General features: G+C 48.8%; 9 protein-coding genes across 10 annotated transcripts; 3 read left to right on the top strand and 6 right to left on the bottom strand.

Annotated features, from left to right (window-relative positions):
* Positions 1-815: 815 nt before the first annotated feature.
* On the bottom strand, positions 816-3,407 carry PV06_05323. 2 transcript variants are annotated; one of them, XM_016406315.1, is made up of 3 exons: positions 3,031-3,407; positions 1,967-2,971; positions 816-1,917 (listed from the first exon to the last, which is right to left on the bottom strand). In XM_016406315.1, exon 3 carries the CDS (start codon positions 1,620-1,622, stop codon positions 924-926), a length of 699 nt encoding a protein of 232 aa, XP_016264521.1. In that variant the 5' UTR covers positions 1,623-1,917; positions 1,967-2,971; positions 3,031-3,407; the 3' UTR covers positions 816-923. The 2 variants fall into 2 exon arrangements, with proteins under 2 accessions (XP_016264521.1, XP_016264520.1); XM_016406314.1 differs by having other exon boundaries at positions 816-2,971.
* PV06_05324 (uncharacterized protein) lies at positions 3,404-5,817 on the bottom strand. The gene is made up of 2 exons (XM_016406316.1): positions 5,600-5,817; positions 3,404-5,545 (listed from the first exon to the last, which is right to left on the bottom strand). Exons 1-2 carry the CDS (start codon positions 5,715-5,717, stop codon positions 3,615-3,617), a joined length of 2,049 nt encoding a protein of 682 aa, XP_016264522.1. The 5' UTR covers positions 5,718-5,817; the 3' UTR covers positions 3,404-3,614.
* Positions 5,818-9,204: 3,387 nt separating this feature from the next.
* Positions 9,205-9,969, top strand: PV06_05325 (calcium-binding protein NCS-1; the record flags this gene model as incomplete). The annotated part of the gene is made up of 5 exons (XM_016406317.1): positions 9,205-9,215; positions 9,271-9,356; positions 9,404-9,576; positions 9,625-9,699; positions 9,790-9,969. The coding sequence occupies 5 exons, from the start codon at positions 9,205-9,207 to the stop codon at positions 9,967-9,969; spliced, it is 525 nt and encodes a 174-aa protein (XP_016264523.1).
* A 1,279-nt stretch (positions 9,970-11,248) lies between these two features.
* PV06_05326 (uncharacterized protein) lies at positions 11,249-12,081 on the bottom strand. The gene is made up of 2 exons (XM_016406318.1): positions 11,574-12,081; positions 11,249-11,517 (listed from the first exon to the last, which is right to left on the bottom strand). Exons 1-2 carry the CDS (start codon positions 11,787-11,789, stop codon positions 11,419-11,421), a joined length of 315 nt encoding a protein of 104 aa, XP_016264524.1. The 5' UTR covers positions 11,790-12,081; the 3' UTR covers positions 11,249-11,418.
* A 3,102-nt stretch (positions 12,082-15,183) lies between these two features.
* On the bottom strand, positions 15,184-17,171 carry PV06_05327 (uncharacterized protein). Its single transcript, XM_016406319.1, has 2 exons — positions 16,897-17,171; positions 15,184-16,796 (listed from the first exon to the last, which is right to left on the bottom strand). Exons 1-2 carry the CDS (start codon positions 16,995-16,997, stop codon positions 15,413-15,415), a joined length of 1,485 nt encoding a protein of 494 aa, XP_016264525.1. The 5' UTR covers positions 16,998-17,171; the 3' UTR covers positions 15,184-15,412.
* A 252-nt stretch (positions 17,172-17,423) lies between these two features.
* PV06_05328 (uncharacterized protein) lies at positions 17,424-18,857 on the bottom strand. The gene is made up of 3 exons (XM_016406320.1): positions 18,593-18,857; positions 18,441-18,514; positions 17,424-18,368 (listed from the first exon to the last, which is right to left on the bottom strand). The coding sequence occupies exons 1-3, from the start codon at positions 18,746-18,748 to the stop codon at positions 17,576-17,578; spliced, it is 1,023 nt and encodes a 340-aa protein (XP_016264526.1). The 5' UTR covers positions 18,749-18,857; the 3' UTR covers positions 17,424-17,575.
* Positions 18,858-20,536: 1,679 nt separating this feature from the next.
* On the top strand, positions 20,537-22,833 carry PV06_05329 (uncharacterized protein). Its single transcript, XM_016406321.1, has one exon. The coding sequence runs from the start codon at positions 20,890-20,892 to the stop codon at positions 22,531-22,533; it is 1,644 nt and encodes a 547-aa protein (XP_016264527.1). The 5' UTR covers positions 20,537-20,889; the 3' UTR covers positions 22,534-22,833.
* Positions 22,834-22,913: 80 nt separating this feature from the next.
* On the bottom strand, positions 22,914-26,858 carry PV06_05330 (uncharacterized protein). The gene has a single exon (XM_016406322.1). It carries the CDS (start codon positions 26,610-26,612, stop codon positions 25,212-25,214), a length of 1,401 nt encoding a protein of 466 aa, XP_016264528.1. The 5' UTR covers positions 26,613-26,858; the 3' UTR covers positions 22,914-25,211.
* Positions 23,609-25,221, top strand: PV06_05331 (uncharacterized protein). Its single transcript, XM_016406323.1, has one exon. The coding sequence runs from the start codon at positions 23,933-23,935 to the stop codon at positions 24,995-24,997; it is 1,065 nt and encodes a 354-aa protein (XP_016264529.1). The 5' UTR covers positions 23,609-23,932; the 3' UTR covers positions 24,998-25,221.
* Positions 26,859-27,199: the final 341 nt, after the last annotated feature.

Here is a 27,199-nt window from a genome sequence, read left to right on the forward strand (position 1 = left end):
CCACATCATGATGCCTGAAAGGAGAATTGACCTGGTCCAATAAAACCACCGAATTTCAGGACGACTTGCCACACCCTCTGAGCTGCGGCCGTGAGGTGATTCGGATAGTAGTGGGGAATATCGGAAATGACTGATGCCTGGTTGTCGCCCCCATCGTCAGGCCTTTTCTTGCCAGCATCAGTCAAGGCCCTCAGTCGACCGAATTTTTCGGCATCATGTTTACTTTTGGCGACGAAATCCCCGCGATCGTCTGGCTCGATATTTTTGTTATCGCGACGGTCCCTCGCATTGATAATGCCGTTCAGGTCTGCGCGAGTTGTTGTGTCCCCAGATAAGCTCGAGGGTTTTTGGTTCCAGCCCTCATGGTCAAATACCTCGTCAACCCTTGAAGGGCAATTCATAGTATCGTGGATATTTTGCTTCGTACAGATGCGAGCCTTTGCAAATGAGTGCTGTATGTGGTGGAGTGAAGAAGAGGGAAGGCGAGAGTCAAGGTAGACTTGGGAGCTGTCCAGCACACCGCTTTTTGGCGTTCTGGACTTCGGGAACGGAGCATCCGAGGGAAGGTGGAATATTGAGAGTGGCATCCTCCAGTCCAATATGATCGTGGAACGGCTGCGAGAACTCGATTTCGTCCAAAACCAAGCCCGCATTTAACTCCTCTACAGGTATGTTCAAGTAAGCCGATGGGTTATGATTTCTGTGGGGGTACTTGAAAGTCGCCTAAATCGGTTTAGCTTCGCTTGGCGTGGAATCTACACGTGCATCTGGCGTGAGACCTGCTCATTAAATCGTCTCTTTCTGATAAACACGAGGCTAACCTGCGGAAAACCTCCCCCTTAGTTCGAAGACGTAAATTGGATAGCTGCTGTATCTTCCCTTCGCGCGTACATAAGACTGTGAAGTTGAGAATGGCTTGCGAGTTAATTGAAAATATCTAGGGGAACAACCTTGTCGCAATCTCCAATAAGGACATAATCACACAAGGCTTTCACACTCGACACTGGCTCCTCCTTGCTGATCCAAAAACTTGCCCCACCCACGCTCCGAGCGGCGTGGCAAAAGTTTGCGGCGATTGACCGAGCCCCAGGAATCCCTAGCTTCGTGCCAACGATCAGCACCAGCTCCGGGCATATTCTCAAATCATGCTTAGCAGTTTCCAGAATCTCTTTGTCATCTGGGTGAGGCTCGCCGTATAGAAGAACGTTGGGTCTCAGCCTGCCAATTTTCAATGAACGCTTGCCCTTCAATATCCGGGCCTGGCTTCTTTGCAAGCACCTTTGACAATATAGCGAATCGGAACCTTGGAACAGATGTGGCTTATACTCACACACCCAGTTGCATATCCCGCATCGGGCTTGATCAATTCGACCATGGAGGCGTATCGTCTTGGCGTCGAGATCAGGTAACAGGCGCTCGACGCAATCAATGTTCTGTGTATAGTGCCGAAAATGAGGGCGAGTCCGCGCAAGCTCGTCCATAACCTTGTGGAAAGGCGAAGGCTCGGTTGAATCCGAGTGTAGGCGTTCACACATATCACGGACTGTGGAGTGGAAGCTGGTCATCTCGTCGGAAGAGGAGTAGAGAGAGCGGTCGAACGAGGTCTGTTTGGATTTCCGCATATCCTCAAAGGTGGGAACTAGGTAAATCAATATCGATAAAGGGATTTACAAACAAGCTTCAACTCACAACCTGCACTGACAGAGATGCCGGCCCCGCTAATGACGACAATCTTTTCACTCGATCGCACGAGCTCCCTCAATCGGCTAAAGTCATCCACGGGTTCGCGGATGGTCTGAAGCGATCCTCTCATTTTTCGGGCTCTCTTTCTGATTCGGTGCTTCTCGTTGATTGGTCCCTGAGTGGAAGCCGTCCGTTTTGGCAAATCCACATCATCGTCAATTACAATTGGCCGGTCTATTTCACGATCAGCAAGGCTTCATGATACTGCATCTGGACCTCCTACCTCGAGAACCCTCCTGAGGGCATGCCCGCCTCTTCCTTGACTTGGAGGCCGCGGTCAAATTGTCACATATCTTCTGAGTCCTTTTCAAACCAATGTTGGCATGAAGTGCGCGTCCATCGTCGTAGCATCTCACCGAGTCGGATTCTGCAGATGCCATCTTCGCAATGACATGAAGTGGTAAGGATGTTTGGAAAAAATGAAAAGGAAGCTGGGAGGGAAGTAGTTTGGAGGGGGGAGTGCTGCCCTCTTATACTTGAACGGAGGGTTCGATGGCGCAGCTGCGACAAACTCCAGGATCCACCCCACTAACAGAGTTGCATGAACCCTTCATGGGATACCTTAAGCTCGGAGGCCTTGATTCCTTGGAGATCGGTCAGACGGAGGCCTGCACCGTCGGTCTCCCGATCAGGAATCCCCTTGCTGGTGACAGCATGCGGCGCTCCTTGCATCAAACGCTCTCAGACTTGACGATGACCATGACTGATGCGTGCAATGCCCGTGAGCCATTGCGGGTAGCGACTGACGGTATCCAGGAAGAAGCGGCGTTTCTCTGAAGCGTGCTGAAGCTCACGCATCATTGTTCTGCGATCGCCGAAGTCTTGCGAGCATGTTGAATCTTGTTTCCATTCCATGAGTAAATGGACGTTGTTGGACAGGTCTCACAGGCTTCCTTGTCGCTGAATGATCATACCTCCTAGCTTCCCATTCCATCCGTACAGAGGTATCACTTATAGCTGATCGAGTAGGCTGTGTCGGCATTGACGCATTGTATATGGTGCATAATCTGCCTGTCCTTAGAAGACGGCCAGGGCACCTTGTGAGAGCGGAGTCGAACCTTCGACTGAGGCTTCGGCGTCCCTCTAGCGTAGATTATACGAAAAGGTACGCCGCTAGAGGTATGGTATATGTGAGTGCATGCTGTCGCTGGGCACTCCTGAAAGACTTGAGCTGCATGGCGAGAGTTGACGAGGTATTGCTTTAACTTGACTCTCGATTCTTCGCCTGCTTTGAAATCGGATCAGCGACATAGACACAACCACCATCCAAACGTGCTGTAAGCTTACATTATAGGCTTTCCCCTTCTCATCCTCGCTTGCATCGACCTACAAGCTCGCGCCTCTTCCTGTTCCATACCATCATTGCAGCTTATCTTGACAATAACATTTTGAACTTCGTTTGCGGGACCGCCAACTCGTAGAGGATATCACAGTCTTGTCTCGTAATTGGCAGATGATGAGGTGCTCGATTGGCGGAGATGCCAAGCTGCGACAAGTACCAGTTATAGCTGAAGTAATGTGTGGTGGAGAGTCGTCCAACGTTGGAAAGCGTGGAAAACGAAATTGGCGATGTTGAAGCCGAAGACATTTTTGGTGGGGCAGCGTCTAATTAGCGCCGAAGCGAGGTATTGTTGTCACGTGTAGCAATTTAAATCGGACTGAGGAGTCCCATTCAAGTTATTATCGCATTGTGGTTTTACTAGTCTCTAAAATCATAACAATGCCGCAAATAGGGCAAGTGGATGAGTTTAATATTATTTCTAAGACGATGAGTTGGTGCTGTTGATATAAATGGTTCGACCCACGATTGAAACGAAAAATTCTTGATGTTGTCCCCAAATTTGCCAAATATCGCATACAACTTTGTTAACTTACAGTGTACTTTTCGTGAAGCCTCTCTTTGCGGACTCGCTCAACTTGTGTTCATGGTACTGATCTATTGCCGGAGCGGCACGAACAAGTTGTTCAAATGGCATGATATCTCTTGAAGCTAAGACCAAAATTCTCCACGAGAGACAGGGACCCGTTTTATCCTTTTCGTTAACACCTTCCCACTTTAGGTATACATTCGCATCGCCGTCAGGCTTTGCAACCTGCATCTGGTTAAGTGTGCCCGAAACCTGCGAATAGTCCAACCAAAGCTTTTCCGTAGGTCCCGGGATGGCTTGAACAACCCTGTCTTCTGAATACCGAATCTTCCCGGAGAACACGCCCAAGAAATTGTTCCGAGATACCGGAATACTTGGACAGACGGCGAGTAGTTTATCGCTTTTCTCCACAAGAGAGATAAAGATCGACTTGTTCCAGCACAATCCTGTATCCACATTATCATAGAATAGTTCCGGAGTTGTGGTGGACGAACTTGCTATGAATTTGGTCTCAAGCTTGAAGGCAGTCTCTTCATCAGCAGAGTACCAGTCATTAGAAGCATTGTTCCAGGAGGACTCCGATATGTTCAGTCTCTCAGCGACATGTTTTTGCTCCAGCTGAGACTTCCCGGAAAAATCTCCGGCCCGCTGTGCAAGTATCCGCAACTCGAGCTGGTCTATTTGAAGTCCGTACACCTTTTCCCATGACAAGATGGTGGCAAGGAGCGGCGGTTCTTGAGTCTGTCGGTATTTCTTGCAATATGTATCGAACGCAGGCGTTCGATAGCATAACGTAGATCCCACACCTGCATTCTGTAATTCGAATAGGGCTTTCCATAAGTGACGAAACTGCCTCTGGCTTTCATCGCTCGTGGGATAATTAGCTTCAACCATAAATTCGTAGGTCGCAACCTTCTCGGCAACGCTGAAGTCATCAGGGGGTCCTTTAGCGGCTGGCAATTTTGTGGGATCGCGTGCTCTGGCAGATTTGGAGATGATATCCCAATACCAGCATTCGTCAGACTGATTCTGGACATCACTACCTGCGCCACACGCCCTTCTTAATGCGACTCGCTTTGTTGCGCTGACAAAATCGCGGGACGCAAGGTCCCTCGAGAGCTCACAGATTTTCCTAGTGTCCGTGAAGACACGCAAGTCTGACTGTCCGCGACCAAACTTTCCTGCTTTCTGACGTTGTGCGGCGCAATATAATAGGACAGATGTCATAACTCTGATGGCATCCGCTGGATTTAACATCTCTGATATGAATGACCACACATGTTGGAACGTCTGTCCTGTCTGGTTCCCTGGCTGGAGGGTCTCCCTATTGTTAGGCAGGGTCTCAGGCTGACTTACGGTCAATGGTACCATCTCTCCACCTACGCCATGGCTTGCTAAGACTGTGTTGTTGTCTGCTGCAGGGATGTTGTTTGGCAATGTCTCTGTAGCCCCGCCGGCACTTTGCTCTTCCACACCTGCTTGAGGGATACCGTCTGACAAAGTCTTCAGAGCTGCATCTGTCCCGATGTCTGTGCCTGTCGAAGAGGTATCGTTCGGCAAAGTCTCTGGAGCGCCGTTGGAACCATGCTCTTCCACCGCTGCCAATGGGATACCGGTCGGCAAAGTCTCCGGAGCCTCATCTAATCTGGCGTCGGCCGTGCCTGCTGAACGTATCTTGCTCGGCAGAGTCTCCGGATCGGCACTTGCACCAGCAGTCCTCTTACGTCTCCTCTTGGGCGCACTTGCCATGCCAACGTACGATTGTCTTTTGGTATGTCGACATTCTCGGCAGCCGCCATGTGCTGAATCGTTGTTTGTGGACGAAGGTGTCGTGGGAGGCGTCGCGGGAGGCGTTGTAGAAGCATTATTGTTGATGGCCATCGGAAAGGAGGGCGGATCTCTGTCTATTCCCATCTCGACTCGACATTCATGGACTGTGGTAAAGTTAACGATTGAAGAATAGCGAAAATACTGGATTAACAGCTCACCTGTACGGGAGATATGAAGAATCTGCTCGTTGAACAGCCCATTGATGCCATCAGGTAATCCGTAAATTGACAGGACTTCACGAAGCTTCTGCCGCATCGAGTCTTGGATTGCTTCCATGATGACTTCGTATGCCTCATTCAACGCGATTTTCAAAGGATATCAGAAAATAGCAGTGACTCATGGGATTAAATAGAATGAGAGCCAGGAGCAACGTTCTTCGAGAACATTCTCTGATCCACTTGCCCAACAAAGGTTGGCCGCAAGACCAAGTGCAAGCGGCCCCATGGCGAGTTGGGCCGAAATTCTTGGGACACAATTATCGCGGAAAGGAACTCCTCACTACCTAATTTCAGTTCTGAATGCTGGGAAAATGTGCCACGATCAAGCTGCTGTCGCGACTGATCGCTGCTATGTTTGATAAGGTTCATCTCAGTCCAGGCTTGCGCAGCCAGGTCGCTACGGCTGCTTTAACGAAGAAAACTGTGATTCTAAAAGCCCCCATATTTCCCTGCCAAATGTGTGTTAGCGGTACTCAAACTCGGTTGGGAGTACCGCTAACCCATATGTGGAATGGTGATTGTTCAACAAGCACCAAACATGACGCAAGATTGTAACGCGCTGATCCAGTGATGCACGTGATTTTTGAATCGAAAATTTTCGCGTTGCTACTAAACACTTTGTGCCCCCCTAGCAAGGTAGGTCATCCATCTACTGTGGTGCCGCACTACTGGTCATCACCTTGTCAGGGTCTTGCCCAACCCCAGGTGCAACGGCCTTCTCATTTCCTCCCGTCTCAAGGGGGGAAATGGCATCGACTGCTCGAAACATTACAACAGAGCGGTCTCACGAGTCTCTTGCCCAAAGCCGATCCCAGTTTATTTCCAGGGGATTTCTTAGGAATCTACTCTGGAACCGTTCGATTCTCAGAGAAAGTCAGTCTTTCACATGCTATCCCCGGACCCGGCCCTACAGCAAAGCTTTGGCTAGACTACTCACAGGGCACTGGAGCCCTTAACCAGATGCAGGTTTCAAAGCCTGACGATGACGGGAATGTAGGTCTGCACTGGGAGGCCGTCAATGAGCAGGATGAAACAGGCCCTTGCGAGTCGTGGAGAGTCTTGGTCATAGCTAGTAAGGCTATCATGCCCTTTGAACCGCTTGTCCGTGCCGCTCCTCGAAACGAGCAATACCTTCTACACCAGGCATTGGGATTCACGAAGAGAGGCTTTATGAAAAGTACCTTGGTGACAAAGTTGAAGGCTTAACTTGTGGAGGTGAGAGTGGCCAAGGATTCTGGTTTGACCTCAAAGCTCGGTTTGTCGCAAGAGCTGGAATCACTGGGTGTCGGTCAAATCGAGACATCACATCACGTAATCTTCTGGATCGCCTTCTGGATCCTGTTCAAGGTTGGGAAAGAGCTGAATAGTAATTGGTTGCATATCTTTATAAGTTATAATTGGAGTCATTTTATAGATAGGTTTTTTTTCGCAATCGTGACACCATTGACAAGTAGAGATTTGATTGACGACTGGTATGATTCAGATTGAGCTGTATAGTTATGGATGCGCTTGCAGAGTTTCTTGCCCTGATCCCTATGACCCATATTCCCATGGCTGACTATCTATCAAGCTTCGAGCAACTGTAGCATCTTATCACTGTGTGCAGGGGTAACGGATGTCAGGCCAATTCTTCATTTGATTGCCGTCGCCGTGCCATCTTCAAGATTGGCGGCTGGCAGCCTTTACAATTGCGTATATTGCTGACGGATATGAGCGACGGTAGCTATTCTGCTCAAAGTCTGCACTCTGTAGAAGTAACTGGTAGCAGTTCGTCAGCCGTTTTGTCAGGGTTATCCGGTCGTCGTCGAAATTGGCAAAAGTGTCGCCCCCGATAACCCATCTCCACCCACACTGACGACCATTTAACTGACAGACATGCATGGTGGATCCATTCGTTAGTCCTGGCACTGACAGAAGTGCGCAGTTCGGTACTGTAATGGTGCTCTCTATTCTACTCTTCTGAGATGGCAGTCTGCAAAGGGTTTGGAAGGCCAATTACCATGGTCAACAAACTTCCGTGAAGATGACGTTGTGAAGCACCTGGGAAGACAGAGGCAGTGACGTCATCATAAATGATGACGAATTAACGCTTATTGGTTTAAAGGAGTGGATCTCGCTAGTAAAGTGGGTATTTTCATTGTGGTCAGCACATTTTCAGGGTCTGAGCGATCGCCCACCTTGCGGAGTCTTTATTTCCTCTCGCCTTTTTGCTCTCCAATTCGCGACCGCCATAAGTGCTTCTCAAAGGCAGCGTGTGTTACTTTTCTTATAAAGGAAGTATGCTAGAGTATCTTATCATTTACTGGTTTAAATTTACACTAATAATGTCGAATAATACATGAAGAAAATATATAGTACGTTTTGTTGCTTGTAATCTATCGAAATCGTGGCTTTTAGTGGGATGTTGTTGATTCATTCGCTAAAATAAAGTTCCCAGGATTAAGTCCTCAAACCTGGCGAGCTAATCTGTCCCCCGCACCCATTAATGCCTCCAGCTCAATTCTTGCCATGGCACTTCTCTTGTGCCTCCCTTCCGGCCTTTACAGAGCCGAGATTTAGTGCCTTGCTTTGTGAAGCTAGCCGGTGTATACCTTTCAACCAGAGGATAACTCTGATCCTAAAAAAGTTTAGAATATAGGCCTTGGATGAAACACAAGGCTACTCACCACCTCTGTCAAACTGAGCGGCCAAGAAGGCCCACCTCTAGAGGCGTAATTGAAGAGCCGTCCGTTCCTCCGTACCAAAACGTAAACTTCACTGCCGAACTCACTCCTCAGCTCATCTGCCTTTTCCATAAAGGTGTCTTTCCGTCTCCGGAAATTCTCCGACACGCCTTTTGTCGAGCGCCGTGGAGATCGCGGCTTCTCCATGCTTAAAGCGACTTAGGCAGCTTCTCCCCGGGTTTTATAGTCTATTCGATGCTAATTGTTCGCCTCGATCTCCGTTCGTAGGTCCTCAATCGGCTGATGAGGAGGATTTCCATGGCTTGCGTACATTTACAGTATCTCTTCTCGATATATTCTGTTTAAGCCGCAGTGTTCTCCCTTCGAGGTCATCATCTTAATATCGGTCAGCATTCAATTGCGAGAAAAAAGAACGATGTCTCACAAGATAATACGATGTCATAGCTGACATGTATAGTTGCAGACTGAAGATGACTGAATCTTCCTGCCATTTTTTGGAGCAGAGCTGACTGCGAAAGGACGATCCCGATTCTGCGGACGACATCAAAAGCTGACAGAGATACTACTGCGGACGGCTTCAAAGCTGACGGAGATTCTTGCCGCAGGCGTTGTCCGCGAAGGGGAGCAGGTACACATCTGAGTTATCTTTCCTGCTATTCGTGCCACGTCTTGAGTAGTCCTGGCTAAGAGATTCGTAGCTTGAATTCTCATCTGGGACTTTCTACCTAGCCTCCAGACCACTCAGGATTCCCTCAGTAGGACACTCCTCCTATCCTACCTCTTTCGACTGGACAACGCCATAAGCCAGATCGCGCCTTCGACTCCTCGTTCTTACAAAGCCTCGCTGGTGGAGAAGCAAAGATGGGTAAATCGTAAGCATAAGACCTGTATGATTTATTGGGAATAGTATTTAATTTCTCTCTCCAGACAATCCAAGCTCTCGCAAGAGCAGCTCAATGAGCTCCAACGATCGACCCATTTCGACAAGAAGGAGTTACAGCAATGGTACAAGGGTATGCAAAGCCTGGCTGGCTAAAGGGCCTATATTGACTCGACCTAGGTTTCTTGAAGGACTGTCCCTCTGGCATGCTCACCAAAGAGGAATTCCAGGAGATCTACCGCCAATTCTTCCCCTTTGGCGACCCTTCTTCCTTTGCAGACTACGTATTCAATGCCTTCGATAGCGATAAATCAGGTTCAATCGATTTCAAGAAGTTCATTTGCGCTTTGAGCGTCACGAGTCAGGGAAAGATGGAAGATAAGCTTGACTGAGCATTCCAGCTCTATGATATCGATGGAGATGGCAAGATAAGCTATGAGGAGATGTTGGCTATCGTTGAGGCAATTTACAAGATGGTACGTTGGATATTGATCGGTCACATGACTTTCACCCTCTTACCGTTAGAGCAAGCGGCTAGAGGGAGCACATTCTGACATGAGAAATAGGTCGGATCTATGGAAAAGCTCCCAGCAGACGAAGACACTCCCGAAAAGCGCGTCAAGAAGATCTTCCGTATGATGGACAAGGACGAAAACGGTAGCCTGGATATGGAAGAGTTTAAGGAAGGCAGCAAGCGCGACGAGACAATCGTATCAGCACTGTCACTCTACGACGGCCTCTTTTGATAAACGGGATTACGCAATGAGAATGAATAGGGAAGGAGCTTTTAGATTTTGATGATTTTTATCCCCATTTGTTAGAGAAAATTCCGCATTATTGTTGAATTAATTACATGAAATTCAAACATGCAGGCCAAGCTTTGTCCTCTTCAGAACCGTTCACAACATGTCTAGCCTCAACTCGGTGCCTGCCTCTAACCTAAGTCCGTAGCTGTTCGAGTATCTCTCGTCTGTATATTGCTCGAGGAGTCCGGTATCTCAAAGACCCCGCTTAGGACTTCGCGCTCCCGTAAGGTCATAGGAGGGCAGTTTGAAGGCAATCCTTGACCCCATCTTTGCAATTAAACAGGAGAATTCGCCATTTCTCGGAATTCCCGTTTTCGACGAGCGCCAAAAACAAACACGGCTTATCCCTGGTTGCCATTTTTTGGAGCAGAGCTGACTGCGAAAAGGACGATTCTGATTCTGCGGACGAAATCAAGCTGACGGAGATTCTTAGATGGTTGGAAGGGGTGATCTTTGGAAACGAAGTGAAAGGGTGGTTCGCTGACGGCGGCACGGGGATCGTGGGAACGAGCCGCATTCAGAAAAGAATATTCGAGAATTTACACAGCCACAAGCCATATTTCTTGATCTAATTTTAGATATAGAAGGCTAAACTTTTTAGGTTAGATCGATAATCTCTCCCCCAGCCGTATTAGGGATTCTCTTTTGACGATTCTCACTGAATCTCTCGACCCCATTCTCCTGAACCAAAAATCGGCGTTCCCACGACGTATACGAACTTCTCAGACGCTTTCGCATCCCACAGTATTGGTCAGCCTAACTGGTAGATGCTGCCGTTGGCTGCGGCAAATGATCCAGGCTATGAACTTCAGAACCAGAACGACCAGCGAAGGAGAGCATCGTACGTACCCGTCTCGATACATATGTTCTTTTTATGCACAATAAGCCCAGTCAAGACACAGTAGAATGCTGATTCAGATGCATGTAGGATGAGTGAAGCGCCGAGAACGACTTGACTCTCAAGGCGAACGGATCTACGAGCAATCCTCCCCGAAAATGACGAATATAAAGAGCGGGAAGTGCAATACGGAGAAACAATTATGGGCATATCTACTATAGATATTCTACAGGTGCTGCCGTCTTCAAGTCGACGCCGCATCATCTCTAAGTTACTGCAGAACGGTTGGGTTGGGTTGCAGAGTCAAGGACCTGCCTTTGCGGTGACCCTCCCAGTCAGGGTTGTTATTATGTCAATTCCGTCATCTCATTAGTCTATCACCTCGTCAGGACTATTATATCTCCTGCCACCTGAATTACAGTCAACTTTTGCTACAAGGGAAGCCACAGATGAAACAAATCAGAGAATAGGACGCTGAGACTTCATTCAGTAATATCCATAACTATGGTCTTATTTTCCCTTTTGCAAGCAGGTAGTCTGCCTACCGTTCATTATTCTTGCGAGGCAATTTTTTTTTCTCTGGTATGTTTAGAAAAGCGCTTCTCGATGTCTTCTGGTAGTATATTCTTTGGGAGAGGATAGGCAGTTTGCTAGATGAGTGTCAGCACCGGTCGTGTATTTCAAGCAAGTAAATCGCTTTACTTACTATCTCTGCTACAGATGGCGGCCACGATGCGTGGTCCCTGGACCTGTACGTGGTGTATCGACCATGCTTGCAAATAATCAGAGCCACGTCGATACCATCGAATTCCCCTAATTCATAGGCTTTCTTAATCAAGGTATCCTTTCTCCTGTTTAATCCCTCGTTCTTTCTCTTTCTTCTTTTCCCCTCGTCGTTTCGTTTGACGTTTGTAGTATCCATTGATACCAAAAGGCTGCTGCAGAGCGAGCTCAGGTCAGTTTTGATGCACTTTGAGCATTAAGCCTGAGGTATTTGAGTTGTCTGTTCTGGGCCGTGTTTTGTCAAAGACCCTCTGTTTTAATAGTTTGAGGACTTTCGTATTGGTGGCCAACAGGGGCATAGGTGCCGACTTTGACCCCATGGTTTGATTGCACAACGAGGGGCCCGAATCGGTCTCCTCGAATCCAAAGTGGTGGGGAGCCTCATTTGAACCCGCGATCCTCCAAATCTCATTCGAAGGGTTTGATTGCACAATGAGGGGCCTGAATCGATCCCCTCCAAACCAAAGTGGTGGGGAGCCGCATTTAAACCCTTAATCCTCCAAATTCTTAGCCCAAGGAAGGGTTTGATTACGCAATGGAGGGCCTGAATCGGTCCCCTTGAATCCAAGTGGTGTGGATGTGGACCCCTTCAATTCTAAAAATAGGCTGAGCTCTGTAAGCCCCTTTATAGTGCCACTTGTTCTCACGATGTGCGATTCTGCTTAGTTCTTGTTCTTTTCACAAGACTAGACAGGGGTTTCTTGTTTTCAGGAATCATCAAACCCCTGCTAGCTCTTAATTAGTATTTACCATGGTGTCTCTACCCTACCTTCAGGGTAGAGAGACCCTAGCAGCGCTTAAACAAGACTTTTTTTTTCGTACGTTGTAAGGCGAACGAGACTGTAACGGCCACTTCTGTATCAACACTCTGTCTATGTGCCATGCAGGCTGTATTTCCTGGTAGTTCTGGCCAGGACAACCTTACTCTTGCGTGTTTTGCTATGGTCAACATTGGGCAACGCAGACAATTAAAGCAGTAAGCTCAGAGCTCTTTAGTGTAGTCACTTCAGATTTACATGCTCTTTAGCAAAGTTTCTATAGAGATCTAATCCTTATGATTCCTAGAAGAATGCTACTAGCAGAAAGCCCCTGGGTTATCATGGGATGAAGGTCCTATGATAGCCGGGCTCCCAAGAACCATGATCTGCTAGGACCTTTCTCCTGTGAGCCTCGGGTTAGGAGAAATTTCTTAGGGGATCAGGGGTCCTATGATAAAATTCTTGGGACATTATGGCTCTTGGGAGAGCATAGCTCCTATGAGAAATTTTTTAGAAGCCGTGCCCTCCCAAGCGATTTTTCACAGGACCCGTGATCTCCCAAGAAATTTCTCCCCAGAATAGTGCTGTGCTAGCAGTTAGCTCACGTGACAGCACTCTAGGACGATGTTGTGACCAAAATAAGTCAGAACATCAGCGTCTAGAATACCTCGGGACGGCAATTCTATAGATATGTGGCACGTGACTAGCGTTATTGAGGCCAATTTTGCTCTATTCTCAATGCCGGCGCTCGTCAAGCGCCATCGCAGCGGATGCGCCGGCGTCAGGGAGCCAATTTCTGCTCCCTTTTAAACGCTGCCATTCGTCAAGCGCTATCGTAACGGATGCGCCGGCGTCAGGGAGCCAATTTCTGCTCCCTTATTCAACGCAGTAGTTTGCTTACTCGAAACTATTTTTAGATTCGGAGTACTACAACTGCGAATACATTGGGTTGAAATAATACACCTCGAAGTAATTGCGTTTGAAGTATAATACCTTAATATACTACAAGACAGCATACGTGCCTTATTCACACTTTTAGCCAAAGTAGTCCGAGTTGCAATAGTGTTATTCGGACTGCTTTGGCTTGAAGTACATGAACTCGGCCTAGTAGAACTTAGAGCAACCTGAAATTTTACACTGAAACCCAAACTACTCCGGCTGATAATACCAAAATCCAGACTATTCCTATAATCTGTACTGCACCGACCGACTCCCGACTCTAATCGGGTCGAGTTTATGATCTAGCCACTCATGTCGTCCACAGGAGTTGATCCGTCTAGTTGTTATATGATAACTTGTTGCATAACTACTTGTTGCACAGCAGCCCGTTGCACAACCATTTGTTGTACAACAACCTGTTGCACAACGCCATGTTACATAACTACTTGTTGCATAATAACTCGTTGCATAACTAATTGTTGCACAACAGCCCGTTGCACAATCATTTAATTTACAACAACCCGTTGCACAACGCCCTGTTACATAACTACTTGTTGCACAACAGCCGGTTGCACAACCATTTGTTGTACAACAATCCGTTACACAACCACTTGTTGTATAATAATAGGTAAAAGAACAGTTCAACAATATGACATTAATTGATCAAAACGAATTCTAGGAAATGAAGCTCTTACTCAAATAAATACAAAAATAAGGAAACATGCTTTTAAACCTAAATTTCAGAATCCATATTATTAAAAATAACAAAAAACAGAAAAAGACTATTATTTTTTTTAAATAAATTAAAAAATAAAGTTAAAATACAAAAAAAAAAAATAATTTTAGGTGAATATTTAGAAAAAAAAAATATAAATATTAAACCTTATTTTAACAATAAAAATTTATTAGAAAGCTATATTATTAATAATCTTAAATATAAACATATAACTGGGTTTAGATTAGAAGCAAGAGGTAGATTAAGCAAAAGATATACTGCCTCGAGATCTATGTATAAAGTTAGTTATGTTGGTAATTTATTAAATTTAGATTCATCATATAAAGGTTTATCTACTATTTTATTAAAAGGTAATTTAGATTCAAATTTACAATATACAAAACTAAATTCTAAAACACGAGGAAGACAACATTAGTCTCCTGCCACTGTCCAAGTTCATTGGAACAGGGAAGGCTGCAGTGGTGGTGGTCGTCGAGGGTCCAGAATATGTAAATCTCAGCGGCTTTCATAACAAGGGGTTCTATCTGCCATCACAGTTGGATATTTGTGATGACCACTCTGATACTGATGACCGCGCGAAGATGGTCCATGATCAGGTCCAAAAGATGCGGAACTTCATGCGCACAAGTGACAAGCGCTTGTTTTTGGTCTCTTGGACCTTGACCCATCAGCCTCCAAGCTTGACACGAGAAGACTCGATGTCGGGCAACAAATTGCAAAGTCTGGACGTACTCAATATTTGGCAACCGAACCACAAATCCATCAGGGAACAAGCATGCTCGGTCAACAAAAGGTTGTGGAAGGATTTGTTGCCCAACACGAGTCATGTTGCTTTTCCCAACATTGTGTACATTAACTTTATGGAGAGTAGGGAATATGTTGCGTTGGTCATGGCCATCAACGACAAGTTGTTGATGACTGCATGACCTGGGACACAGAGACTCTCATGTGTCATGTACGAAGCACTCCATACAAAGACCTCGAATGATGAGGAAACCCCTAGGCAGAATATGAATATCCTTCAACCTGACATCGTGATTTTACTGGTCTAATCGTGCACATGACAAGGAAGATGAACAACTACTGCAAGAGCATCCTGGATTTTTACTTGTTTATTCGTTATTTTTTTTACTGGTACTATTTCAGAGAAGACAAGATCCCTAGGTACTGTTCCAATTTTTCTAGTGCCGTCAGTCAACATGATCATAATATGCAGGCCAGTAAGTAAGTACTGTTACATGCGTGTATATGTCGTGTATGGATTCGTCGATGCATAATCACCAGGTTGTCATGATGGTGAAAAAGACTTTTGTCTCTCAAGAAGTATCATCAAGAAACCACCCTCTCGGTTGTATCTTGATGATCAGGTAAACCTGGACCTGTGATGTTGGTGTTGGTGGTGGTGGTCGCGGCGTGAGCGTTGGCACGTTGGGAAGCCTGAGCGGCGTTGGCCTCGATGTCATAATCATCATCAACGACATTACGAGGTGTGCGACCATTTTGTTGGATGTTGTTGTTGTCGTTGTTGCCGTCGTGATGGTTGTGGTTGTGGTTCTGGGCGGCAGCAATTTTATTCCTACTTTCCCACCCTTCGTCACCCACATAGTTTGCCCTGCCGACACCCAACCAAAAGGCTCGGTCTCGGCTGCGTGCGCCCCAAGACCACCCACTCCCACCTCGGATGGGTAAGTGGTACCATCGGAACCCGAACCAGGCGGTGAAGATGCCGATGAGCGAACCCGAGATGATGTCGAACCCGTGGTGACGGTAGTCGAACCAACGGGACACGCAGACGAAGAGGGCCACGCCGACGGGCACGAAGGCGACGATGAGGAGGTAAATAGGTGGAGCGGCCGCCTCGTTGCGAGGAGGATGAAAATGATGATGATGTTGTTGTCTTTGTCGTAGGGATGATGACCATTCGGGGGTCCCTGCCGAGCGTAGACTCTTTTTGCCAGAACCATGGTCTTCCGCTGTCGTCGTCGTCGTTGTTGTTTCCGCTTCACTTTGTTGGTCATGAATACCGGCCCCGGCGACACCACCACCATCCTCCTCCTCGTCAAAAGTCGATATGAATCTTCTGCTACCGCCGTCTCGATTAGACGGTGGAGTTGCCGGAGGTAGAAAGGGGATTTGGACGGCGAATTTGGCGCAGAGGAAGAACGTCAGGTACAACATGCCTGCCCAACTGAAACTGGAGTGACCCGACGGCCAGCTGGCAAAGGCGTTCCTCATCTGGGACTGGTCGGTGTTGCGGCAAATGTGCCACGACACGACGATGGGCGTGGCCGAGTCGAGGGAAGAACCCAACCCACCGACCTGGTGTCTCCGGATGGACTCCGGCGAGGTGTCTGGGTCGCAGACCGAAAGCATAAACGGTCGAGGTTTCCCGGACAGATCCTTCAGACCTTCTGTTATGAGGAAAGCGGAAGCCAACGACAGACCCAAACCCATCCACGCCGTATTCCACTCCCATATCTTGCGCCGCCATATCAAGGCCCTAGGGGTTCTCGGTGACGCGGTCGGTCCTGGAATGAAGAGCAAGGAGATTGCCGCGGTGATGACCCCCGGCGCGACCAGGACCACGACGATGAGTACGCCGACCGTGACGGTGTCGTCGTGGTAAGGGTAGGATATCGAAGGGTCTTGTAGAGAAAAATCATGTCGGGCCCCGTGGATTTGGGAAAATGCTCCTCCTACGGCCGCTATGCCTCTGTTGTAGACAAGATGTCAGTTGAGAGATCGCAGCGCTCGCGAAAGACCAGGTGGTCGAAAGGGTATGGAACGACGGAAAGTAGTATGGATATATTTACAGTATGAGGATCCAATCGAGGATATAAGACGCGACCAGTCTTTTGGACAATCTTCTTGCACCTCCGGCTAAACTGTTGACTGTTTTGGCTGTAGCCACCATTTTCTGTGTTGGATTTCCCGTATTGGCTGATGTTTACAGGCCTCCCTGACGAACTGACCAGATTGGGGAAATGAGCACGCGACACTCTCTTTCGCAGCACAGCGCAAAAAAAGAAAAAAAAGAGAGACGAAGAGTTCACGGCATTGAACTGAACTGCAAGAGAGAGGAGGTTTGAGAATGATGAAGAGAGAATAGACAAATGGCAAGAAGAGGAATCCAAGCTTATTGATTGATTACGACGTGGTAGAGTTTATTATTGTTGAAGTCCGTGACGACTCGTAGTCCAGAGTTTCAATGCGGGATGATCGACTTTTGACAAACATGAATGGGTCAATATGACCGCCAATGCTTCGCCGAGAGTGACATGTTGTTCCCACCAGATCACCAGGTTTACATACAGTACTAATAGAGGTTACTCCGGGCGACACGGGGGAACCATAAGAAAGAGGGCTGTGCACAATCTCTCATATTCCTTCTAGATGCCCTAGTACGGAGTAATAACTTTGTGTATGTATTGTTCTCATGATTTGCATGGAATGACACTGACAAGAACCAAGCCACAATTCCAGCTCATCTTTCTAACCCTGTTTACCATCCAAATCGGCATAGAAATTCCACCCAAACCGTTGTGACGGATCGTTGAAGCGCAACTTCTTGTCGAGGGCGTCGATCTTTTTCACATCCTCAACATCCAACTTGAAATCACCTTCAAAGTTGGCCTGGATTCGTGCAGGAGTCTTGGACTTCGGAATCACACTGTGACCCTTTGCGATTCCCCACGCCAGGGCGACCTGCGCACCATTCTTGCCGTACTTCCTACCAACATCCGACAAGACCGGGTCATCGATCAACTTTCCGATGTTCTCACCCTTGTCGTAGATTGGATTCGCGTTGCCAAAGGGCGAGTACTGCGTGACGTGGATGCCCTTTGATTTGTGGAATTCCACAAAGTCGGTCTGTTGGAGGTAAGGGTGCAGCTCAATCTGGTGGGCGGCGGGGACGATGGAGGTCTCGCGGAGCAGTCTTTCCAACTCGGCCCTGGAAAAGTTGCTGACGCCTATGGCCTTGCACTTGCCGCTCTTGACGAGCTTCTCCATGGCCTTGTACGTGTCGACGTAGTCACTGTCGCCGGTCTGGATCTCGCCGTCCTTTTGCGGCATGAGTTTGTCCCCCCGGGCAAAGGGGCTAGGCCAGTGCATGAGGTACAAATCGAGATAATCGGTCTGGAGGTCTTTGAGGGATGCGTTGCACGCAGCCTCCACGTCGTCTGGGTGGTGGGAATTGTTCCATAGCTTGGTGGTGATGAAGATGTCGCTCCGAGGGACTCCGCTCTTCGAGATACCTTTGGCCACGCCTGGTTCGGTGCCATATCTTTTGTTTTAAAAACAAGCGAATCAGTCAAAACAGGAATCCATGTCAAATTACACTTTCTCAAGACCTTACATTCTTGCAGTGTCAATGTGTCTATATCCGGCTTTCAAGGCTTCGTATACCGCATCTTCTTGAGCATCTTTGTCCTGTTTCGTGGGGTCGCGAATGAGCATATGGTCTGGCAAGATCTTGACAGTTGGTGGAAGATAGTGGGACGAGCCTACCTGCCATGTTCCAAACCCAATTGCTGGGATTTCATCACCAGTGTTGAGTTGAAATTTGGTCTTGTTGTATCCGGCCATCGTTCTCGTTTGTCGCGAGAGTTGGCGAGATATCTGTGATAACCGAGATGGAGCTCGGATCTGAAGGCGGGACAACATGGTGGGCGAATTTTATGTACAAATATGAAATAATTGACTTCTAGTGGGAGCTGTCTCTTTCGGATTTCAAAAGATAATTTCCTTCATCAATGACGACGAGCCATGAGCTCATTGTATGGAGTCTGGTACAGAAATGCCATCATGCAGTTAGTTGGATGCTGATGTCAGTGGTTTGCCTTTGACACTCAACAGCCGGGGAATTTCCGAGTTCTCAGAGAGTCACTACCAAGTACGGAGTACTAGGACTGGATTTCTTTTCATTCCGACAAACCCTTTATCCTCAGAGACTTTGCTTGAACTTGTATTTCTACATCGACGACAATGGTATGATGATGAATTCGACAAACATAGATCTTGCCATGCTCTTTGATGTCAGGCTTGGTTCGAGCATGGCAGTCTTGGTAGATTTAGATTCGCCACTGGATAGTAGATATCCTTGGACTATGCAAACTACGATCATGCGGACAATTCGAATGTCCCCCGGACGGTCGTGGCCACTACATCTTGAAAACAAAGGCTTTATGCTGACATCGAGTTGTATCGACCAATCACTTCGGCATTCTGAGCATCCCTTGCATGTTGAGGCGATTCCACTCATGCCATAATTCTCTTGCATTCTTTGTACGTTGTCCGGGGAAAGGCCCAGACCCTCTACCGTTTGCATCATGTCACACGCTTCAGTCGGACAAAGAGAGTCCATCCATGAATAAATGGCCCATTTCCAGTAGGTGGTGGTGGAGGTACCCAGTCATCCTCCTTTCTGAATACACACTTCAAGTCGGTCCCTTTCTGACGTCGACGAGGATGGTCGATCACGGCGAGGAAGATACTCCCCGTACCATTTCCAGGTTCTCAACTTCGACATCGCTCAGGATGTCTCAGGCGGCGGCACACAACACGGACGTTGTTCCGATGCCTCGGTGGTCGAGCGCCGTAGGGTGCGCTCGAGTCGCCCTGGCTGTGGTCGTGCTCGCCTTGACCGCGGCGGCCACTTCGATCTGGGGAAACTATGATGCATTCGGCTTCACGCTGTTCACAGTAAGTTCTGCTACCATTGTGGGTACTTTGGGCACGAGTTGACCATGAGCAAAAGGCATCGGCGAGTCTGATCATCTTCGTCTACTACTTCATCGCCCTCTCACGTCAACCGAATCTATACAATCGCTGGGCAGTCTTGGGCCTCGAGATGTTCGGGGTGATTTTCTGGCTGACGAGCTTCGCATTGATGGCACAATGGACCAGTGTATACAACGGATGGTGGTACGGTAACGGCAACAGCAGGGGGGTTTGGAATGCCCCCTACCGCCCTGAAGACATCGGGTTTGCCAAGCGCACCGTCGTCAAGAGAAGTGTCAACAAGTACCATGCCGGAGTTGCCTTGGCTGGCACTGCTGCGGGTCTTGGAGCTGTGGAATTGTAAGTCACAAGGTTGAGTTCGTGAGTCTGGTGCTGATAGTTCTCCATCGTAGTGTTCTCTACACCCTTACCCTGGCAATTTTCGGAATGTCTCTGCGTCAACAGCGTATTCGTGCTACACATGCAGATGCTCCTGTCGTGTCTGTAACGGACACGTCGACAGATGTTGAAGCTGGGACTACAGCAACAGAGGACAAGACTCTGAACGACGGGACTGATGAGGCCAAGACAGAGACTGAGCCTGTTACGGTTTAGACTGGATCCATTGGGGAAGACGGAAATAGCTGGAGAAGGACGGAGGAAAAGATCGGATCGCCAAGGCTGCTGACTTTTAATTCGGTGACGGCTGCATCTCCTGCTTCTGCTTTAGCAAAATCAACCATTACTCCATCGTTTCTCAGCCGTGTGAACATGATTTGCCGAATTCGTGCCTCTCGACGTCTCTCGGAAGAAGGCTTCGAAGTCTTGGAAGCTACTTTTAGGGAGTTTGCTTTCTCCGCAGATGTATTAATTACATTGATCCAAAAATCCTTCTTCTCCGGGACATAATGTCCACTGTTGTTACATATTCATGATTCAGCGTATGACTCTATACGCCTAGCATCCATTCATTTCAGGTTCGCTATATATTTCCTTTCTCTTCCAATATATCGAATCATGAATTTACGTCGTGCTATCATCATCTGTCCCTCCACTTGACCTTGATTTCATCCTGATCGCCACTCATGGCGCTCCAACAACCGGACCCGAACCCGGACAAGCATGTTGTCGTCGCATCACCTCCGAACCCTACCTCAAACGAGAGCAGCACCATGGAGTTGCCCGTAGTTGAAAAGGCCCCGACGGAACCAGACACCGAAGAGTCAATGGAGGCCCGTATCGAGCGTCTGGGCCGCGAACGACCCCCAGCCTTCAAAACCGTCTGGTCTGAACTGGGATTCGTCTTCTCGATTCTGATGTCTCAGATTTTGACCGAGTACTTTGTCTCGGGCTTCAACATCATCCTCCCCACCCTCATCGAGGACCTTGGCATTCCTCAATCCTCCAGTGTCTGGCCAGCGACGGCATTCTCCCTCGTCATCGCGGCCACACTCCTGGTCTTTGGTAGACTGGGCGACATGTACGGCGGATATCCGGTGTATCTGGCCGGTCTGGCCTGGCTCGTGGTCTGGAGTATCGTATGCGGATTCTCCACGAACCCACTGATGATGGACCTGTGTAGGGCTCTGCAGGGCCTGGGCCCCGCCGCTTTCCTACCGACGGGTGTCATGTTGATGGGCACCGTCTACCGCCCAGGACCCCGGAAGAACCTCGTCTTCGCCATGTACGGCACGTTCGCGGTCATCGGGTTCTACTTTGGCATCTTCTGCGCGGGCATCATCAGCCAATTCATCCGCTGGGGCTGGTACTTTTGGGTCGGCGCGTCACTGACCTTCCTGGTGCTCGTCACGTCGGCCATCTTCATACCCGACGACTCCAAGGAGCGACGCAAGAACGGGATCGTCATGGACTGGCTCGGCTCCGTGGCCATTGTGTCTGGGATCGTCTTGGTCGTGTTCGCCATCACGGAATCGGCACATGCCACGCGAGGCTGGCGCACACCCTACATCCCCACGCTCCTCTGCGTCGGCTGCGTCGTGTTGTTCGTCGCGGCGTACATCGAGGGCCGGGTCGCCGAGATGCCCCTCTTGCCGGCCGACGTCTTCGCGACCCCCTGCATGACGCAACTCACCGTCGCCCTGCTCCTGCTGTACGGCAATTGCGGCATCTACCTCCTCTACGGCACCCAGTACTTCCAGAACATCATGGGCGCCACACCCTTGCAGGTCGTGGCTTGGTTCACGCCCACGGCCATCGGCGGCATCGTCCTCAACATCCTGGAAGGCTACTTCCTGCACTTGGTGCCCGGGAGGGCCTTGTTGGTCGTGTCCGGGGCGTCGGCCGTCGGCGCGCCCCTCCTCCTGGCCCTCGTCCCCGAGGGCGGGAGCTACTGGGCTTGGATATTCCCTTCGAACATCCTGACCACCATGAGCATCGACCTGTCGTACACGCTGATCTGCGTCTTCGTCACCACGCAGCTGCCGTCCTCCCGGCAGGGTCTCGCGGGCGGCCTGATCAACAGCGTCCTCCAGCTCGGCATGGCCGTCGTCCTCGGCTTCAGCGACATCGTCCAGTCCTACACCGTGGACGAGGCGGGCCTGAGGCGGAGCTACAAAAACACCTTTTGGCTCGCCGTGGCCACGGGCGCCGCCAGCCTGGTCATCATGACCATCTGGGGCAAGGTCGGCAAGGCCAAGAGCGACCTCACCGCCGACGAGAAGTTGGAGTTGCAAAGAGAGGCCACGAGATTGTCATCCGCGCCAGAGTGATTGAGACAGCCCCTCCACAGACCAACAAAAATCAAAAGAGTAAGAAGACAAGGCTGCAAATACACTCATGACTTGAATTTCCCCAACATGAATCTTTGATTTTGATCTTTTCTGTCATCATCAGCGACGGAGTTTCGATCTTACACATGTATCTGTTTGTTTGAAAGGCTGCATCAAGGGAAGATAGAATATAGCATGTTTTAGGCGTCATTTGAACAAAGATTCTACCTTGGGGATATTATAGTACATTGGCGAACATTTCATGTACTCTGTACGTAGCTATACATACCGATCTGATCAGACATTTTTGCATCTTTACTTATTACCGATGTCTGCTGATGATCGATATGGTATTAGATTAATACAGTTACAAACGTCGGATAAAGGTCGCCTAATTGTTTCTGCCCTCGTTGCTTATCTTATCAGTCCAACAATTGTACCTCGGCTCATGATATACAGAGTACAAAAATCTCTCCGGGCATCCTTGGTACCCTTTCCCGTATCTACCCGTTGACAGTTCCTGTACTGTATGTGCAGACTTCTCGGCCTTGATCTCCGATTCCGATATCCGGACATGGTTCATGACTGCATGATTTGTATGTTCGTCCTCGCACAGTACACAATAGTGTCATGACATATTTCAGCCTCGCCGCCTTGACGGGCCCATAAACTCTTGCAATTTTTGGTGGCTCCTTCCTTCTCCTTATCGGCCCTTCAGACCCTGCACATGTTTTCTTGTTTCACTCCTCTCCTTTGCAAAGGCCGAGAAAGGGAGAGACCCAGAAAAAATTGCCCCCAAACACCGCTGTCCTTACTCGTACAATTTCTTTTTTTTTTAAATCTCTCGACCCACATTCAGCATTGGAAAATCGGCCTTTGATGCGTATTTCGACTCTTATCTGAGAGTCCATCATTCGTTCGACTCAGAATCGAACAAGGGACAGGACAACTTGCCGAGGTTTGTTTTCGTTCTTTGGCTTGTCTTGCGAGTAGTTTGGCCCTCGAGAGGCATGCTCACCCTCTCTATTGCGTGTCCCGTGTTATAGGTTTCTTTCTCCGATGACTGTTGCATTTCGTTTTTTCGTTCCTTCATGCTCATGCTCGTGCTTCGTTCTCACGTGTCTCCTTAAATATATCATATCATCCGAGCTTGCCTCTCTTCTTGTTTCCTTTCTTCTCAGATCTCTCTTTATCTCATCTCCAGCGTTGCCCCCCAATCAAACAAAACTAGACTCACAGATCTTTCACTCTCCAACATTCATTCAGTTCCCCTTCAGCCACTCTAGAGAGGTTCTGCTTCAATTGCCACCAGTGACGAACACGCACACTCTCCCCCAGCCTTCGCGACTGCACCTTTTTCTGACCGCGTCAACGTTAAATCCTCACACAGACCTCCAAAATGTCCACCTTTCCTGAATCTCAACCTTCATCATCAGAAACCTTACCCACAAACTCACCTTCAGCGTCTCGACTCGCTCCCGTAAAAGAAGCCATAAAAGCTCTCCTCAATCAGCCCGACTATGACGATGGCAGCGCTGGGCCTGTCTTGGTCCGCTTGGCCTGGCATTCAGCGGGCACGTATGATGCCGAGACGAACACGGGAGGTAGCAATGGCGCCGGCATGCGCTATGAAGCCGAAGGCGGCGATCCAGCCAACGCAGGCCTCCAGTATGCCCGGGCTTTTCTCGAACCCATCAAGGCGTCTTTCCCTTGGATCACCTACGCCGATTTGTGGACACTCGCAGCAATCGTTGCGATACGTGAGATGGGCGGCCCCGAAATATCCTGGCAAGGTGGCCGGACCGATTTCACCGATGACTCTCGAGTGCCGCCACGCGGGCGCCTACCGGATGGGAGCAAAGGCGCTGACCACCTTCGTTGGATCTTCTACCGCATGGGCTTCGATGATCGAGAGATTGTGGCCCTCAGTGGAGCCCATAACCTCGGAAGATGCCACAGCGGGCGCTCCGGTTTCGAGGGTAAATGGGTCAACAACCCAACTCGGTTTTCGAATACATATTTCAAGTTGTTGAAGACGCATGAGTGGAAAAAGAAGAAGTTGGAGAATGGACTGGAGCAGTTCATTTACGTTGACGAGGATCTTGATCCAGAGGAACAGGAGGAGGAGACTCTGATGATGTTGCCTACCGATATGGCTCTGCTGGAAGATCCTAGCTTCAAAAAATGGGTGTATAAATATGCCGAGGACAAGGAGTTGTTCTTCCGAGACTTCGCAGGCGTGTTTGCCAAATTGATGGAGCTAGGAATTCAACGCGATGCCCAAGGAGACGTCATCAACCAAGAGAATGTGGAAGATGGGTATAGAAGTGCCCCCAAGAAGAGTGATTCGCCTGGCGTACCGGGGCGAGATCAGGGCGCCGGGCAGATTGCGCATGAGGCTGGCCGATTGAAGAAGGAAATGGAGAAAGCAAAAGGTTCGGTGGTGCTCAAGTCGAAGATGTAATGTGGCGCTCCAGTATAGCATCATTGGGTTGATCACGGCGTTTCAATGGAGCTTTGGCTTTGTCATGTAGAGAAGGCGTTAAAGATATTGGGATGACTGCAACGAGACTTGTTCTCTGACAAATTGGTGATTCCCCCGATAGATTATGATGGTGCTTTTAGATTCCAGTTGAGTACTCGTGATTCAGGTTCGTCAATTAGATGGTGTTGTCTCATTAATTGCTGCTGTCAATGTCTGGTGCCATGTTGGCAACTTGGTCATTAGGTATCTCTTCCTGGTCCAATACATCAGGATCGTTTTTGAATGCGTCACTGTCCAGCACGGGGATTATTCTTCTCACATCCCTTTCGATGACTGTGACTTCTTTCGGCAGTTGGTCGAGGCTCGATTCATTCACTTTCTGGCACCGCGCAAGGTAGCGCAACATGGCGCTAATGACCCTGTTCTTTTCTTCTTTGGTCTCGTTCAAGGTGTGCCTGACAGCCTTTGTCAGCATCGCCGGAAGATAGGTCGTCTGCACGGCTGGCGATTGCACTACACCATCCAGATTAAGACCTGAGATCAGCATCCGTCTCGATTCTTCTGGTATACCAGAGGTAAACGCTTCGAAGTACATCTCGGCATCTTGCACGTTGGACGAGTTACTCAGACAAAAGAGTCGCATCAACGCACGATCCGCAGGGTTTTTGACGTCGAGGTTACGTCGGTACCCTAGTCGATGTAACAATTCTGCTCTCCGGACGAGAATGATATCGTACCCTTCTCGCAGGCTTCTGTGTCCGTTGATGATTGCATAAGCCACATCGTAAACATTACGATACGATTGGAACACCGGTTCGATCATCTTCTTCGCGCAGGTCCAGTCCTCGTGACCAGAAGCTCCAGCAAGATCAAGGACTTGTTCCATGAACCGTAGTTCAAATGCGCGATCGTGGCCACGCATCTCTACTAGTCCAGTGAGCGATGCTGGAACATTTTCTGCTTGAGCGAGTTGGCCGAAATTGAAATTTGATCCGAGTTTCATACCCAACAGAACATATTGCTTGTCACGCTCGCTGAGTCGATCCAGAGCTTGGATCATCCCGGCCTCGACTGCTTGGTAGAGAATCATATCATGATTGACATTCGAGATGTCGACGCCATTTTTGTCTGCATGGTCGGTAGCAAGTTGTGGATCTTTACCTAGATCGTTGATGATCATACAAGTGATCAAAGTATAAACGTCCTCTGCTGACTTTAGACCGGTGGTGTATATTTTCCTCAGCCAATCGAAGGATTCGCGAGTCAGCCTCACTTGTGGAGATTGTGTGCCGACGAATACATCGTGCTCGTCATTCCACAGCCATCGCAAAGCGAGGATACCTAGTAGGGTCCGGTTCACTTCTGGGTAATCATGTCCGTAAAGGAACTCAGATATCGATGGACCAGCGGGGCCAGGGGCATCCGAATCTCGAACGAAGGTTGCACGGTGTAACCGCTGCAGCTCAGTCGGAAATTCCGACTTGATCAGAGAAAGAAGTTCCCAGTCAGGGATGCTCCAGAATGAGCCATCGGTAATGGTATTTTTGAGACCACGTTGTTGAGGGGGGTCTGACTCGGGTGTTTGCCCAGACATTGGACAATGATTGCTCGATGCAAACGGACACACGAGTCTGTCAAACGTCTTCAGGCTTGGTGTTGTCTGGAGGCGCGATTATTGGACAGAGCTTTGGGTTGACCTGGCGCAGCGTAGGACGAAATGCTGTTAGAAAGCTTTTCATTGAATTATGATGTTGCTAATGTGTGGTCTCTTTTGTTCTCGTCACCCATTACCGGACCGGCATCTGAGATGGCCCTGGGGTATAGTCACGAGTTGACTCCCTTGTTGCATGGCTGGCACTCGGAGGTAAATATTGAGCTGAAGGATCCTTGATTCAACTGCAGTCAAGACAGACGGTGCTTTTTGTTATGCGGCTATGAGTGTCAGCGTGCGTCATAGCCTCATGAGCATTCAGAGCCGAGGCTAAGTGACCTCTGGATGAACAATATTGTGATTTACGAATCTGCCTGATCGCGTACGCAGACGAGGGTGAGCAGCCACAATCAGGGTTGTATGGAGATGTCTGATACGGATGGTTTTGGTTGCCTTCGCTGAAGTTACAAGGCCTGGGACTGTGCAGTTGAGGCAGCCGCCATCTCGGGGCTGAGTTATTCCGGCGATGT

This window comes from Exophiala oligosperma (genome assembly GCF_000835515.1).
Source record: "Exophiala oligosperma strain CBS 72588 unplaced genomic scaffold supercont1.4, whole genome shotgun sequence".
Lineage (NCBI taxonomy): Eukaryota > Fungi > Ascomycota > Eurotiomycetes > Chaetothyriales > Herpotrichiellaceae > Exophiala > Exophiala oligosperma.